Source organism: Alosa alosa, chromosome 8 (assembly GCF_017589495.1).
Source record: "Alosa alosa isolate M-15738 ecotype Scorff River chromosome 8, AALO_Geno_1.1, whole genome shotgun sequence".
NCBI lineage: Eukaryota > Metazoa > Chordata > Actinopteri > Clupeiformes > Clupeidae > Alosa > Alosa alosa.
In genome coordinates this window covers 2,413,849-2,430,636 of record NC_063196.1, presented here as the reverse complement: position 1 = coordinate 2,430,636, position 16,788 = coordinate 2,413,849, and the positions used below count along the sequence as shown (strand labels likewise).

Sequence of the window (16,788 nt, the reverse complement as noted above, 5' to 3'; positions counted from 1 at the left end):
ATTAACATTTCAAACACCACTGGGTTGCATTTTATTTATGCAGCAGGAGCGTTTAACCCGTTCAGGTTCGATATCATGTATCCAGTTGTGTGCAAATAACGTTATTACTCGCAATTCATAATGGATGTGTGGCTTGAGCGTTCATGGTCCCATATCTTCAGGCCATACCACGCACCCCGTAGATGACATCAGTGTATTCCCTAGAACTCTTAAATATACAGTGTCCCTATTAATTTTGTGATTTTGGCAAAAGGCCTACCGTGATATTACTTTTTCAATTGTTACGGATTGTAAAATTAAGAGCAGATATTTTATATTTGACGGTTGTACTGTGGGGGAGGGATATAGCTGTGCTTGTGTTGGGGTGGTGGTGGGGGGTGTCGCATCAATGGACGTAATGAAAGCGACAAAATACTGACCCGGAAGTATTTCTTTTATCTACTCACATGTGGACTGCGATTTTTAACACTGACGGGAACGTGCTTACTGTGTTGTGATACAACCAGGATAGACAAGCAAGTGATGAAGCCCACGATGCCCTAATCATAGAATTATATTCATTACACAAGATAGCATTTCGACAGCCGTTAATTTCTGTATTTACTGCATGTAATCGTTTGTATGATGGAAAATTTAGAACTGAGCCTGTCATCATTGGGTACAATCTCCAGGCATATTGAGAAAAGTCACAACGAACTCAGCAAGTATTTGGCTAAGCAGGTAAGATTGTGGTCGTATTTAGCTACACTAGACTTATAGTTGTAGCTTTATTTACCTTTCGACAAGCAGATAAAGAGTGTAACATAACTGTAATTGAATAGTCAACCATGTTAATTATTCATAGCTTTTTCAATGGCTTTTCTTGAACTTCAAGCTGGGGACATGCACTAAAACACAATCGAAGCAACGATGGCTGTAGTTTTGACTTTTATCAACTTAAATACCCTCTGATGCCTGTCGTAATCGAAAGATTATCACGGATATGTATTCGTTCGCCATATAGCACACCAGCAATAAACTGTACATTTACTTTTTGTAAAATTTCACGTGGATTGTTATAATGTCTGCAGACATGTAGTGGGTACTGTAAGTACGATTGATCTGTTTGCTTCTACTTAGATATGGAGCCAGCAGGACAGGCAGTGCATTTTGGGGTGTTTAGCTCAGCTCCTGTTAGAAAAAGAGTACACACTGCTGATTGCTCGTCACTTGCGGCCTTTGATTCTGGATCTGTTGGAGAGGAATGCCGAGAGAGTGAAGGCAGATGGCCGGCTGAATCATGATTTACATGAACGTTTATGTGTGGCTCTCAGCAAACTGCTGAACTTCAGTCCTGACGCACAAGCGTGAGTATAGTGGCTGTGTGTAAAGTGCAGAGCACTTCTACTAATACCCTATGGTTGGTCTATTGTGTCAGTGTCAACATAAATTGTGTGTTGTGCTATTACAATGCTTTAATAGGTTTGCTACAAGATATTTCAGCACCGCACCCCCAGTTTTTCAAAGGCTTTACTTCACAAGTGAGGAGTCATCATCTATCCAATATGGTCCCCGACGGATGAAGTTGCGGGACTTAATGGGGGCCACCCTGCATTTCCTGCAAAGTGACTGTGCCAAGTACAGAGTTCTTTGGGACTGGAGCGCTTGTGTGTCTCAGCTGTTCACCAGTGATGTAATGGTCCGCTGGTAAGGGCATTTTGGATGCTGCGTTTTTTTCAGCATTGTACATTTGATTAAGAGCTGCTGTGTTTTAATTGAATGTGAGACTGATTATAAAGCGTGTATTGTTTTCAATATTACAGTTACACCGCACAGTGCCTAGCCTTGGTGTCCCACATGACAGACAATCAGAAAACTATCTTCCTGCGAAAGGTCTTGTCAAGTGAAGAGATTCTCCATCTTAAAATGAAGTATGTTTCCCATTTGTTCTTTCACAGTCACTATTGATATCAGATCTTACTGTACACTTCACACAATGACTCATCTTCTCCAGCCCTGCCTCTAGATTACATTTACTGTAACGCCTCATGTGTCTGAACACACAGATAGGTGCATTAGCCCCATATATTAGATCTCTCCCTCTGTTTAACATTATGCTAACTGTGTACTGCGTGCTATTCAGATTGTGCTTCTGTCTGTTTGTTTGACAGTATAATACAATGATGAATTAGGACACGCATTACTTAAACTCTATTATTCTATCACAAGTCTTGATGTTATTTATTATTCAAATGTATGTGTGTCATTTTGATAAATCTTATTATACGTTTGAAGTGAAACTGAAGTTAGTACCATCTGTTTCCCCACAGGTCACTTGAGGAGACACAACAGCTGGAGGTAGAAAAAGGCCTTGTGTTGGCTAATCAAGGCTCTGTTATGTGGCGCAAAGAAAAGACTAATCGATACACCCGGGGCCAAGTCGTATCTGAGGACCTTTCCCAGAATGTTGTGGCTGTCTGTGGAGTGGTGTTGCCCAAGATGAAACAACTAAATGAAGAGCCGGTATGATGGTCTAATTCATGTAGTCTTTTATTGTTTAGAAAAGAGCTGGGCATTCTGTGTCTTTTTGGTGAATGTCTTTGAAGATGTAGTCTTTTCCTTTACTCCAGACATTTTTGAAGGATTTGGTTCTGGTGGATTCAACTTGTCGGAACCTGCGGAGACTTGCTATTGCAGTAGCTTCACAGAAAGCTGTGCTGTTAGAAGGTCCCATTGGATGCGGTAAAACCACCCTTGTGGAATACCTTGCTGCTGTGACTGGGCATGTGAAATCCCCTGAAATTCTCAAAGTTCAATTGGGAGATCAAACAGATAGCAAGGTAAAGTTCTGTTTCAGATATAGTATGTAGCTCCTCAAATTGTGGCTTAGATCATGTAAATGTAAATGTAAATCAGGTTTCTAGGTCAAGGATACTTGCGTATACAAGGAATTTGGTCTCTACATTTATCCCATCCGTGAATTAGTGAACACACAGAGCACACAGTGAACACACAGTGAGGTGAAGCACACACTAACCCAGAGCAGTGAGCTGCCTTGCTACAGCGGCGCTCGGGGAGCAGTGAAGGGTTAGGTGCCTTGCTCAAGGGCACTTCAGCCGTTCCTACTGGTCGGGGATCGAACCCTTCGGTTCCAAGCCCGAAGCCCTAACCAGTAGGCCACAGCTGCCCCCATCATCATAGCTGTAGTCCCCAGTGCCTAATTTTTTTTATTCAGCTAATTAAAAAAGGCCCTAAGCAATCAAACAAAGAAATAAATGCTGTTCCATGTCAGGAAATCATCAGTAGAATCATAGGGATGTTGACCTCCATATGAAAAAAATGAGCTGTCATGAAAAATTACAGATGTGTCAGGTTTTGAGCACCGTATAAATGTTGCATGATTCATCAAGACATGATATGTCAGCGTTTTGCTTAATTTGTATTTCAAACATCCTTTTGCAGATGTTGCTTGGTATGTACCGATGCACCGATGTCCCTGGGAAGTTTGTGTGGCAGCCTGGCTCTCTGACACAAGCTGTATCTAAGGGCTACTGGATCCTACTGGAGGATATTGACCATGCTCCTCTTGATGTGGTGGGTTGGACTCTGGATTGATAAACATTATTCTGTAAATTGTAAGATGTTACTTTGGCTAAATACAGTATTTATATTTTGGCTTTCTAGATATCGGTACTACTTCCTTTAATGGAAAACAGGAAGTTGACAATTCCAGGACGTGAGGACTGTATTCAGGTGGCTCCTGGCTTTCAGTTCATTGCAACAAGAAGGTAAGAAAAGAATAACCTTGTTGCATGTGTTTGACATAAGCCTGATTTACTGCAACACCTTGTGACTGTAATGCTCTTTGACTCATCCTGTTGTGTTCCTGTGTAGGATGTTCTTCAGTGGTGGAAGCTGGCATAGGCCACAGAGCACACACGCAGCACTGTTGGACAAATACTGGACCAAATTGCAGATTGGAAATATGCCCAGAGAAGAACTCAAACAGGCAAGTGTCTTGTGGATTTCATAGAGACACAGCTGTGTTTCTGGATGTCAATAATGCTTAAATTCACACATTGCTATTATTTCCTTTGCAGGTTTTGTTAAAGCGGTACCCGAGCTTGACAGTGGTGGTGGATCGCCTACTGGACATTTACTGCCAGCTGACCGGAGACAGACACACCAGCGCAGCCTCGGCTCTAGCCGGCCCCAGTGTCCAGGCTCCGGAAGCGGAGCAGCACAGGCTAGATGATGGAGCTGCAGCGCTGGAGGGGAGGGGACTCTCTCTGAGGTACTGTGGACATGAGCAGCATGCGGAGGCCATGTGTTCTCACTCACTATGTGTCATTTGGAGTTGGAGACTATTTCTGTCTGAGTGGAGTGGTGGTTCAGAAGAATAGGTTTAGGAGCATGAGGTGCAGCTACTTCATGTAGCGTCTGTTCTTCTATAGGTTGTTTCATGTTCTCATTGGTTCCCTGCATTTCTGGTGTTTGTATACTCTTATTACTTCATGTCTTTGCATTTCATACAAGACACAATAAATCCATCAATGTTATATTGGATCATGAGCCACAATCAAAGTCATGCACATTAATTGTACAGCTTATATGGCCCTCTGTCCATGTGCCAAGTTGTGAGTGTACCCATTGGAAGTTCAGCAGTGAGTTAGTCGTATGGGGTGCAGTTTAAATAGGGGTTGCCCGTCAACTGGCCAAATTGCCCTTGAGCGTGTTGTCAGCTTTCCATCGGCTTTTGCTGCTGTCAATACAGCCATTGATTAGACCATCCTCTGTATAGGATCTGAACCTTTGGTGAAGGGTGTCACACCAGGGCAAAAGTATTAGATAACAGGATTATAGCCACAGGTTCAAAGGGGTTGCAGTGAATAGTGGATTTTACTTGGAATGCAATGGTGTTTCAATCTTTTTCATATATATTTAGCCATAATAATTCTAAGCATAGTAATAATACACTGTGCTGTATATGTAACCATTAACTCCAGTAGAGACAAAAATGGATTAAAAGTAGTAGGAATGTAATAATTGGACGATATGACCATATGTCATAACATTTAAATAGAATACACAGCTGGCTATTTTATTAGGGTGTACATTCAGACTTTTTTCTGACGTGTATTGGTCCTAAAATGATACAAAAACATTTTCTTCTCATGTTTTCTCACATGGAACGAGTTTGATTAATTGGGCCTGTTTACATGTTTTTAGAATGCGTCTTGGGTTATCCCATCACAAGTGGTCAGCCAAGACACAATGCAGTTTACAAGCATTGAAGGTGTACAGCCTGCGATGTTGCTGACCACTTGTGTTTAGATTCCAATATTGCTACATTTATCAGTTCACAATGTCTGTTGGTGATTACACCTAGAGTTCAAACCCGCTAAATCCGTCTCACCACTTTTCTTTTAAATGAGCATTTTTTATCAGACTGATAGGTTTTTGCCAATAAATTGATTTTTCAGACCAGGAAGAGAGTGATATTTAGCGGGTTTTGAAGCGAAATTATTTGATTAACGTATACTATGTGTGGAGAGCATTCACTCACCATTATTATCTCATTTTTGACGGAGGTGGCGTTTAGAGGCCTTTGAACTCTTCACTTGTATTTAAAACTGACCACTTGTGATCAGACCACCCAAGACACTTTGAAAAACAAATGTAAACGGGGTCAATGTGTACACGTTCTGTTGGAACAGATATGCATTTGTGGATGCACTAGTGTAGCTGAAAAAATCAATACAGGGGATTTCCTGTGCATGCAGTGATGGTATAGGCAGTAAAACTGCCTGCCGATTAGCTGTGCATTATACTGTAGGTCATCCAGATAGTTCTCTCATTTACATATTGACTTATAAAGAACGCATTGAAAGAATGCATGACTCCAATCCTGATTTCTGAATTGTTAATGTGGCAAATGCACTTTTTCCAGTAATATAAACAATAAGACGTTTATATTCCCTTTCCCTATCTATAGACACTTTAGAAGTATTTTTGTTGAAAATAGTGTTTCCTGTTTGACATTGTTATTCCTTCAAGTCTTGACGGACATCTTCTAATGTGAATGATCAATTTTTTTGTGATGGACATTAATCATCAGTGTAGATGACGTGTTCACAAAAATGCTGGGACTACTGGTGCCTTCTTTTGAAGGGCTTCCTTCGTGGAATGGCTAAATAAAATGGCAACTTTTTTTGTACATATTTTTTGTACATCACTCCATGTGATTGGTATGGATGTTGTGAAATGCAGTTGTCTGATTTTGGTATCCCCCCACCCCCAATCACCAGAGATCTACTGAAGTGGTGTGAGAGGATCTTCCACAACTTTGACAACTCATCATCTGCCACTGCACAGAAGGTCTTCTTGGAGGTAAACTACTTGTGTAGAGTGTCATAGAACTGTGTTGGTGTGAACTCCGCCTTACCTGTAACCCAATCATGAATATGAATATGAAATGGATTTATGGTCGCCATCCACACCTATTGTAAATATTTGCAGTGTGATGGTTTGAGATAACGGTGAACACTGTACGTTTAGGATGGGCTGAGGCAGGATTATGCTTTTTTTTTAATGACATGGGATTCGCTCAGCTGGGGCTGATGTTCTGTTAAGCTTGCATGTGTCTGTAATGTGCTAATGTTCTAGGCTCTGGACTGCTTCACTGCCATGCTATCCAAACCTGAGAGCAAACTGAGGATGGCTGAGGTCATCGGCAGCAAGCTCAACATCTCCAGAGAAAAGGTACGGCCCAAACGAGTGAGGATGCCACCAAGCTGCTCTCTGTTGTGATGTTGTTGAGAGTGACCCATCTAATGACCCCCTCCAGGCCCAGCACTTCTGCCAGATGTACCAACCGGGCATCAGCCTGACCGAGCTTGAGGTGACTGTGGGCAGGACCACACTAGATCGGAAGCAGAGTGAGGTGGTTCGACTCACTGTGTAAGTATGGCTGGCCACTGCTTCTCTTGTCATCTCCCCCTACAAGTCCAAAGTGCGCTGGGAAGTTCACACAGTATTTATTTGCCTTTTGTCTCACTGGGAAAATGGCACTCTACTGCTAAATCGAATACACCCTGAATGGCCCACTTACTGCAGTGTAATGCAATAGCAACAACAACAGTCAAGCAAATTATTCTCCAGCTCTCAGTGGACCTGTCTGATGGCAAGTGTTTATGTTCACTGCTAAGGATCTGTTCAACTCCTCTGCTCTGTGTGTGTACAGAGAGAATCAGACATTTGCTGCCACACGGCCCTCGTCTGTGCTGCTGGAGCAACTGGCCGTGTGTGTGTCCAAGGGGGAGCCCATCCTGCTGGTAGGAGAGACGGGCACGGGCAAGACCTCCACTGTGCAATATCTGGCAGGCCTGACCGGTGAGGCGCTCCACAGACTGCTCTCTGGGCAAACCTCCTTTGCTCACCTTGTTGTCCTTCACAGGAAATTGGACTACACTTGCAAAAAACGTTCTTGCTACTCTTTCTAACATTCTCTCTCTCTCTCTCTCTCTCTCTCTCTCTCTCTCTCTCTCTCTCTCTCTCTCTCTCTCTCTCTCTCTCTCTCTCTCTCTCTCTCTTTCTCTTTCAGGGCACCGATTGCGGGTTGTGAACATGAATCAGCAGAGTGATACAGCCGACCTTTTAGGAGGGTATGTGTTGACATCCTCTGATGTTAGTGGGCTCACTGAAAAGACTGTGGAGCCAGCTTTCTGTCCAGCTGTGTAGTGTGGACTGTGAGTGCCCTGCTAAAGAGTTCACTGTTGGCTTGCAGGTATAAGCCAGTGGACCACAAGCTGATTCTGCTGCCCCTGCGTGAGGCGTTTGAGGACCTGTTTGCTCAGACCTACTCCCGTAAGCAGAACCTGACCTTCCTGGGCCACGTGCAGACGTGCTTCAGGAGCAAGCGCTGGCAAGACCTGCTCAAGCTCATGGACCACGTGTGCAAGTCCGCCCTCACCAAGGAACTGCATGACAAGCCTAATGGTACCACATCCACGTCCACATCTAATACACACACACACACACACACACACACCTACCTACTTGACCTCTCTATTTTTGAAAAAGAATAATGTAATGAACCTGTTGCTACAGTGAGCTCAATAACCTGTTGGAGACTAAACTACGGAATACTGTGTGTGTGTGTGTGTGTGTGTGTGTGTGTGTAGCCTTGTTGCAGGAGCAGTGGGAGGCGTTGTCCCAGAGGCTGGTTCAGACACAGGAGCAGATCAGAGTGTGTGAATCTGCTCTGGTGTTTGCCTTTGTGGAGGTACAGTTGAATGATCAATCTTCCCAAACCTCATGTGATGTTCATCTGTTTTGTCCCAAGTTCTTTCAATAATGTTGTTTTTGTAGTTGTGGTGTCTATTTTGAAGGAAGCTGTTGAGTATGCGTTGCAAGTCAAACTGGAATGAGTGGATGTGTGTGTGAAACTGGTCCATTAGTGGAGGTGATTTTGTGTCCACAGGGTACGCTGGCCCAGGCCGTGAAGAGAGGAGAGTGGGTTCTGCTGGACGAGATCAATCTGGCCGCAGCCGAGACTCTGGAGTGTTTGAGTGGCCTGCTGGAGGGGAGCACCGGCTCTCTGGTGCTCCTCGACCGCGGCGACACCGGTTAGTCCACCCGCACCCCTGTGTCCGTCTCTGAACGTCTGTGTTCTATTGTTGACCCATATGAGGAATTGTGTGTGTTTTTGGGGTTGGTCATTCAGAGTGATCGCATCAGTGTGAAAGTTGCCTTCGTGTTTATTTTTCTGGTGTCCAGAGCCTTTGGTGCGGCACCCAGACTTCCGGCTGTTTGCCTGCATGAACCCTGCCACTGACGTGGGCAAGAGAAACCTCCCCCTTGGCATCAGGAACCGGTGAGTCCCCAGGGCCACTGAGCCCAGCACACACCGTTTCAGATTATGGCACAGGTTATGTTTTTGTGGGGCTGCTTTTTAATGTTGCGGTGGCACTTGTTTATCCTTCAGGTTCACTGAGCTGTTTGTAGAGGAGCTGGAAAATGAAGCAGACTTGCGCATCCTTGTAGCAGATTACCTGAAAGGCCTTAACATGAGCAAGAGTGTCATCAACGGAATCATAAGGTCTGCTCCCTCTCTATGATCAAAACAAAAGCTCTTTTAGATCATCAAAAAAAGCATTGCCTTGTTGCAAACATTGTTGCACAAACTAGTGTAGACACTATGTGTAACATTGTGTTTTGTGTTTGTGGTCATTTTCTTTTTAGCTTTTACCTCACAGTCCGTAAGGAGGCCCATACTCACCTGGTGGACGGTACCGGTCACAAGCCACACTACAGTTTGCGCACACTCTGCCGAGCTCTCAAGTATGCTGCTGCCAACCCCTGCTACAGCGTCCAGCGCTCCCTCTATGAGGTGAGAGAGAGGAGAGAGCACCCCCACACACACACACACTTCACAGATTCAGATGTTGGAGTGAGTGTAGGATGGCGAGCAGGAGATTGGCTCTGTCTTATGTGTTCCCTCTCGTGTCCCCCAGGGCTTCTGTTTGAGTTTCCTGACACAGTTGGACCGCTGCTCCCATCCACTGGTGCAGAAACTGGTGTGTCAGCATATCCTCGGGGGAAATGTGAAGTGTTTGAAACAGGTATTTACACTCATTCAACTGCAGCAAAGGCAAAGAGAATTCTGTCTGGCGAAATTTTGGAAATAATTGTTTGATTTGTGTGTTTTCCCCTCCAGCCAATCCCAGAGCCCAAAGACCGCCGCTGTGTGTCCATAGAGGACTACTGGTTGGCTCAGGGGGAGATGGAGCCGGCAGTGGACCCTTACTACATCCACACTCCAGCGGTCAAGCTCAACCTGCGCGACTTGGCCCGAGTGGTGTCTGCTGGGTAGGAACTGTCCGGCGTCCTCCCTCACTCACTAGTGTTTCTCCCATGACGCTGCTTATTCCCTCATCTCTCAGCTGCTGACTGATTATTTGAGGATCTTCAGGCTTAAATAACCTTAACTGCGTGTGTGAAGACTAAAGAGCCAGATATAAAACAGCTTGGTGTTTTAATGGTTATTGGATTCTAATTGGATATGAATATTTGATTGAAATATGTCTCCTCAATTAAAAATACTGTCTTTTTATGATCTTCATATTATGCCTTATTGTGTATATTCATTATTCTGATATTCATATATAGATATATATGTTAATCTCTCTCTTAGATCCCATCCGGTGCTGATCCAGGGGGAGACCTCTGTGGGAAAGACGAGTCTCATCAAGTGGCTGGCAGCTGCCACAGGGAACCAGTGTGTGAGGATCAACAACCACGAGCACACGGACATCCAGGAGTACCTGGGCTGCTACTCCTCAGACAACGGTGGCAAGCTCATCTTCAGAGAGGGTAAGGCCTCTCCACCCCCCACACTTTCATTATGGAGAATAACCTTTTCAAATGGTGGTGTCTGTTTCAATCTTCAAGCTCATTTGTTTTATGTTCCTCTGGACTGTAGGTGTTCTGATTGATGCCATGCGGAAGGGCTACTGGATCATTCTGGACGAGCTGAATCTGGCCCCCACTGATGTTTTGGAGGCTCTCAATCGTTTGCTGGATGACAACAGGGAGCTCTTTGTGGCCGAGACACAAGAAGTAGTAAAAGCTCATCCCAGGTTCATGCTGTTTGCCACTCAGAATCCTCCCGGGCTCTACGGCGGCCGCAAGGTATTGGAACATAAGACGTGATTTCCTTCGGAATATGTGGACTCAAGAAAATCAGGTTGACTCATTCAGTTCTATGCCAATTTCAGATGCTGTCGAGGGCCTTTAGGAATCGCTTTGTTGAGCTCCATTTTGACGAGCTGCCAAGTGCTGAGTTGGAGACCATCCTGCACAGGAGGTGTAGCCTCCCCCCGTCCTACTGCACCAAGCTGGTCAACGTCATGCAAGAGCTCCAGGTTCGGCCAACGGCAACTTCAACTCGCTGTTTTTGTCTCCACTGCTTCATTGAGGTGTTTGACGGTAACTGAGTTTGTGTGTGTGTGTGTGTGTGTATCTAGTCGTTCCGCAGGGGCTCCAGTGTGTTTGCGGGGAAGCATGGTTTCATCACTCTGAGGGACCTGTTTCGATGGGCCGAGCGATACCGGCTTGAAGAGCAGACTGAGGCCTCCCGAGACTGGCAGCAGCTCCTAGCTGATGATGGTATGGAGAACTGTAAAGCCTAAATATTCACACACACACTCATTGTCACACTGCACGGTATGCCTGAGTCTCATCTGAGTTTTGTTTGTTTGTTTTTTCTCAGGATTCATGCTGTTATCCGGACGAGTCCGAAAGCCAGAGGAAGCACAGACCATTCAGAACATTCTAGAAAAGCATTTTAAGAGGAAAGTGAATCCAGACGTCCTGTTCTCACATGGGCCAGTCATCACCCAGTTCAGTGAGTGCACATTTTACAAGCTATGCTGCCTGTATGAAATGCTCTGGGGTATATTGTCAAAGTAGTGAATGGACAGTGCGCGTGCGTGTGTGCATGTGTGCGCATGTGTGTGTGCGTGCGTGCGTGTGCGTGTGTGTCGCCACCATTGGCCTTGTTTTCACTGTGCAGTAGCAAGTATTGAGTGTGAAGTAAGTGAATGTTGTTAATGCCTGCTGTGCCTAAATAACTACCTTGACGGGTGATGAGCCTGTTCTAAGCACCGGCCCTTGTTGTCCTACGCAGGTCCGTTAATCGACAGCATAGCAGGAGTTCCTGAGGAGTTTGGCCACGTGGTCTGGACTCAGGGCATGAGAAGGCTGGCGGTGCTCGTGGGTCGAGCGCTGCGGTTTCGCGAGTCTGTTTTGCTGGTGGGAGACACGGGGTAAGACTGACCTTTCTTAACACTGTAATCGGTAAAGGCATCTAATGTACTGTAGTTGTGTTTTGAAGAGTCCAGTGAACCACAAAGTGACCCCTTACATGTGACCGTTTACTCTGCAGTGTTTGTTTCTGTTTAAACGACTTAACTACTGGATTGGCATGGCTTGGTTCAGTGAAATGGAGGAACAGGGATACTTTAATGACTGCTTGTTTGTAATTGTAAATCTTCTAAAATCAGGAAGGGAGGTATAGTAACGTAGCTCCCATCATTTAAATCATTGTCAAAAGCAGAGCAAATGTGCATGTGAAGATACATATAATTATACAGATGAGATGTCAGGGGGTGTTATGAGTCCGCAGTCAGCCCCATCATTTCATTTCACTGCTTTTCCCTTCCAGCTGTGGAAAGACCACAATCTGCCAGCTGTTTGCTGCTCTGGCCAGCCAGAGGTTTTTCTCTGTGAACTGCCACTTACACATGGAGACGTCCGACTTCCTGGGTGGGCTCCGTCCGGTCCGCCACGCAGGGGGACACGAGGACGGCCGTCTGTTTGAGTGGCACGATGGACCTCTGGTCAGGGCCATGAGGGAGGAGGGCGTGTTCCTCATGGATGAGATCTCCCTCGCTGACGACTCCGTCCTGGAACGACTCAACAGGTGGGCAGCCACTGACACACTGCACTCATGTCCAGTCCCATCGGCAACACACGCAGGCCATACGGCAAACCGCTCCTGTTCCCACACTGGACCATGCGTAGACGCTGAACTGACCTTGTGTTGTGTGTGTGCGTCCCCAGTGTGTTGGAGACGGAGAAGAGCTGACTCTTTGTGTTGTTGTGTGTGTGTGTGTGCGTCCCCAGTGTGTTGGAGACGGAGAAGGTGCTGGTGCTGGCGGAGAAGGGCAGTGGTGACGATGACGACGTCGAGCTGATCACCGCAGGGCCCCGCTTCCGTCTGGTGGCCACCATGAACCCTGGAGGAGATTTTGGGAAGAAAGAGGTGAGTTCTGAGCAAATGGACACTCGGTGCAGTTTTCACCACATTGCAGTGTAAATATACCTTTGTGTCCATATTGCTTTCCAGTTGTTGACCAGTGTATCAGGTCATAAATGACCTTTAGTGTTGAGTCCTGTTTGACACGCCTGCCCTGTGTTCTCTTTGTGCCCCTTAGCTCTCTCCTGCTTTGAGGAACAGGTTCACAGAGATCTGGTGCCCCCAGTCTAACAGTCGTGCAGACCTCGTGCAGATAATCCAGCACAATCTACGCTCTGGCCTGTCTCTGGATGAACATGACCATCAAGGTAAGGGACGCCTCTTTTGTTACATGTATTGCAGCTTATTTCGATGGTTTTGTTAGATCATTGGAGTAAGAAAACAAGTAAATGCTTAATGTCAGAGTAACACCATGCGGTACATTTTCACTGGATCTATTTGCAGTGTTCTACATGTACAGTGGGCTGAAAGCCATAACATGCCTGTCAATCAGAGTTTGTTATTCTTCTGTGCATACAGGGAAAGACATTGCTGAGCTCATGTTAGACTTCATCGACTGGCTGACCAATCAGGACTTTGGGCGACGCTGCATCTTGAGTGTGCGGGACATCCTGTCCTGGGTCAACTTCCTGAACCAGGTGTGTGAGCGTGACGCAGACGGCTTCATGACCATGGGGGACGATGAGGAGGAGGAGGAGGTGGAGTGGGACCTTCGTCTCAACACGGTCACAGCGTTCATCCATGCTGCCTGCCTGGTCTATGTGGATGGAATTGGCTCAGGTGGGTGAAGGGAAAGATCAAATCAGGCCCCTATGTTTGAATTTGTAATTTATCACTTTGTGAAGCAACCTTGGGTTATATGCCAGATATTGGAGTGGCTTTACTTGAAAACATTTTTGAGTAATGCTACCCCAAACAGTATTGTGCTCTCCTCAGGTTACGTTTAGAATTATCTCAGAACCTACTATCCATGCAGAAATGAGAAATTCTGACATACTGTGATATTACTGGTATTCTTTGGACTGCGAAAGATGTTCGTACAGGTCAAATATGAATATTTACATTGACTGGAATAGAGATGCTCATTTGATTAAACTCGGTCTCTGTCGTGAGATATTTCAGGGTCTGTCATATAACGAAGTCAGCAGTATTAATATTTGATATTAAGCCTGTATGTCAATATGAGGCTGAGGTTTTGAGATGATGAGGTTTTCCTGTTGTGCAGGGGAAAGATGGTACCAACTCAAACGTCATTGTTTGGCTACTGTTCTGCTCGTGACAGGTACCACTGTGTCAGCTGCGGAGAGTTGCCTGGCAACGCGGCAGGCCTGCATGGGCTTCCTGAAGCAGAGACTGAGCAGAGAGACTACGCTGGATGCTGAGATGCAGGAGACCCTCAGGATCTACGACACCAGCCTCCGCCGAGAGCCCACCTGGGGAGAGGACTTCTTTGGCATCGAGCCTTTTTACATCCCTATTGGTGCGGCCGCAGTGCCACGACCGATTAAAGACATGTTTTAAGCATCTATGTTCACATTTCAATGCAAAAAAGAAGGCAGTTAACAAAATGAAGGAAAAATAACTTTCATTTAAATACACATGTTCAGCTGAAACAGTCACTCTTATATTTTGCCACCAGCAGGCTTCAGATTTCTTCATCTTTGAGACCTAAGATGACTTATTGTGTGTATTTACATTTGGTTATAAATGCACCCTGTTAAAACCAAACCCTTGCTTGTCAGGTCCGGAGAGTGAGAGCAGGAATCTGACCGACTACACGCTGGCGGCGGGCACCACGGCCATGAACGCCCAGAGACTCCTGCGGGCGCTGAAGCTGCAGAGGCCCATCCTGCTGGAGGGCTCCCCTGGCGTGGGCAAGACCAGCCTGGTGGCAGCGCTGGCCAAAGCCTCAGGGAACCGCCTCATCCGGATCAACTTGTCTGAGCAAACAGTACGTCTCAGATCCCCCAGGACACACTCTAAAAAGTCATACTACTACATTGTTTTTCTGTCTAAGTGTGACGCAGTCAGTCATTCATTGACAACATTCCCTGATTCTCCGATGTGCCTCTTTTGAATTGGATTGAATTAAATGCTGGTTGTAGTAGCTTAAAATGAATAGACTTTGTTGACTGTCAACTTGCTTAATACATGTTCTGATGGGCCTTTGTGATGGGTGTTCTAATGGGGGATCTTCTTGTCTCTTGCAGGATGTGACTGACTTGTTTGGGACAGATCTGCCTGTGGAAGGAGGCAAAGGGGGAGAGTTTGCATGGAGAGATGGCCCTCTGCTGGCAGCTCTGAAGGCTGGCCACTGGATTGTCCTAGATGAGGTTTGGACATGTTGCTCCACTGCTGTTATGGCACATAATCATTTGAGTGGCTCTACACCATGGTCATATTTTGTCTATGTTCTAATTTGAAAGAAAAATATGTTGTTTTTAAGCTTTAGGTTGTGAGTTTCACTTTTATCGAACTAAGGGAAGAATCTATTACCATATTTAAAACTGACAGTTATTGTGACAAATTAAGGCGAATGGTTAAAAAAGTTCCAAAGCCCTGAACTTGTTCCTGCAGATCTAGTAAAGAGCCTTCTAAGCTCTGATTGGGTCCTCTGTGTTCTTATGAAGACTGTTAGCATCTCTTGACTGTGTGATCTGTGACCTGTGCAGCTGAATCTGGCCTCCCAGTCGGTGCTCGAGGGACTGAATGCCTGCTTCGACCACCGAGCGGAAATCAACATCCCCGAGCTGGGCATGAGGTTCCAGGTGCAGCACGAGAAGACCAAGATCTTCGCCTGCCAGAATCCCTTCACGCAGGGCGGAGGGCGCAAGGGCCTCCCAAAGTCCTTCCTCAACAGGTTCACCCAGGTGGGCAGCACGACCAGTGGTACTCCGAACGGTCAATGGGATGATACTCATGTTATACATACAGCATATGTAATTATGTTGTTTATTTCGAATGTGCTTTTCCTCTGCAGGTATACGTGGATCAGCAAAGCAGTGAAGACATGGAATTTATTGGGAGTTCCATCTTCCCAGGGATCGATAAACAAATAATCTCTAAAATGGTTCAGTTCAGCAACCGGGTAAGTGGAGATGTCCTTTCCTGCCATATTCAATGGAGAGAGCTCTGCTGAAATACTTTTTTTTCCATTTGATTGGTTCTCTATGTGTTAGGTAACCAGGCCTGAAGTTGGCATGAACCCAGAGCTGTCAAATCGCATTGTGCCCACTGCCACTATGGCACTAAAATAAGCTTACCAATACTGACCGCACTGCCTGGACACACCAGCCTCAAAAGCATAGGTTGTGTTGCAGTCCTCATAACCCCGTTATGAGACATTTTTTGTAGTTAACACCAGTCCAGGATGAGCGCAGAAGGTCTGGAGAGGTAGTTTTAGCGATCGGTACCCGTGCCCTGCAATGTGTTAGAAAACGACAGTCTGTCTTTTCAGTCTCTATGTGTTCTCCTTCTGTGCTTCTCCTAATCTTTTCCACCATCGTGTGTTAGCCTGATGAATAATCATGGAGACCTCATGGAATCTGTTGTCCCCCCTTTGCTGCCCCTTTCAGCTGGTGCAAGAGGTCACTGTGGAGAGAAGGTGGGGTCAGAGGGGCGGACCGTGGGAGTTCAACGTGCGTGACATCTTCCGCTGGTGTCAGCTAATGCAGGCTGACCAGTCACCGGGCTTCTTTAACCCTGGGCAGCACGTGGGCTTGGTCTACGCTGACCGGATGAGGACTGAGGCAGACAAGGCCCAGGTGACCACCTCACACAGCATGATGCACCACATCTGGCCATGTTTGTGTCCAGCTATATGCGGAGTCTGTGTTGTGCTCTGTGTGGAATGTGCTAAGGTGTGTGTTGAATGTTGTGTCCAGGTGCTGGCTACGTTCAGAAAGGTGTTTGGTGCAGAGTTTGAGCCCTACACTGGCTCACGACAGTTTCACATAACGCCGCTCAATCTCCAGGTCTGTTAGTCACCT

At 45.9% G+C, this 16,788-nt stretch overlaps 1 protein-coding gene across 1 annotated transcript in view; it reads left to right on the top strand.

The window, feature by feature from the left end:
- The first annotated feature begins 447 nt into the window (after positions 1–447).
- The window catches only part of mdn1 (midasin AAA ATPase 1), a 40,788-nt gene continuing 24,447 nt past the window's right edge, over positions 448–16,788 (top strand). Inside the window, exons 1-40 of the mRNA XM_048249844.1 lie at positions 448–720; positions 1,120–1,346; positions 1,462–1,686; positions 1,803–1,910; positions 2,310–2,502; positions 2,610–2,819; positions 3,442–3,573; positions 3,664–3,767; positions 3,874–3,988; positions 4,080–4,273; positions 6,288–6,369; positions 6,646–6,741; positions 6,827–6,939; positions 7,223–7,371; positions 7,583–7,643; positions 7,766–7,977; positions 8,163–8,263; positions 8,462–8,606; positions 8,758–8,854; positions 8,966–9,079; positions 9,223–9,370; positions 9,495–9,602; positions 9,698–9,849; positions 10,175–10,353; positions 10,463–10,671; positions 10,758–10,904; positions 11,007–11,148; positions 11,252–11,386; positions 11,669–11,807; positions 12,206–12,463; positions 12,667–12,805; positions 12,978–13,107; positions 13,319–13,579; positions 14,082–14,279; positions 14,542–14,750; positions 15,010–15,132; positions 15,472–15,669; positions 15,780–15,887; positions 16,375–16,563; positions 16,684–16,773. Coding sequence (XP_048105801.1) covers positions 622–720; positions 1,120–1,346; positions 1,462–1,686; positions 1,803–1,910; positions 2,310–2,502; positions 2,610–2,819; positions 3,442–3,573; positions 3,664–3,767; positions 3,874–3,988; positions 4,080–4,273; positions 6,288–6,369; positions 6,646–6,741; positions 6,827–6,939; positions 7,223–7,371; positions 7,583–7,643; positions 7,766–7,977; positions 8,163–8,263; positions 8,462–8,606; positions 8,758–8,854; positions 8,966–9,079; positions 9,223–9,370; positions 9,495–9,602; positions 9,698–9,849; positions 10,175–10,353; positions 10,463–10,671; positions 10,758–10,904; positions 11,007–11,148; positions 11,252–11,386; positions 11,669–11,807; positions 12,206–12,463; positions 12,667–12,805; positions 12,978–13,107; positions 13,319–13,579; positions 14,082–14,279; positions 14,542–14,750; positions 15,010–15,132; positions 15,472–15,669; positions 15,780–15,887; positions 16,375–16,563; positions 16,684–16,773 — 6,039 coding nt within the window. The 5' untranslated portion in view covers positions 448–621. The remainder of the gene's footprint in view (positions 721–1,119; positions 1,347–1,461; positions 1,687–1,802; positions 1,911–2,309; positions 2,503–2,609; positions 2,820–3,441; positions 3,574–3,663; positions 3,768–3,873; positions 3,989–4,079; positions 4,274–6,287; positions 6,370–6,645; positions 6,742–6,826; positions 6,940–7,222; positions 7,372–7,582; positions 7,644–7,765; positions 7,978–8,162; positions 8,264–8,461; positions 8,607–8,757; positions 8,855–8,965; positions 9,080–9,222; positions 9,371–9,494; positions 9,603–9,697; positions 9,850–10,174; positions 10,354–10,462; positions 10,672–10,757; positions 10,905–11,006; positions 11,149–11,251; positions 11,387–11,668; positions 11,808–12,205; positions 12,464–12,666; positions 12,806–12,977; positions 13,108–13,318; positions 13,580–14,081; positions 14,280–14,541; positions 14,751–15,009; positions 15,133–15,471; positions 15,670–15,779; positions 15,888–16,374; positions 16,564–16,683; positions 16,774–16,788) is intronic.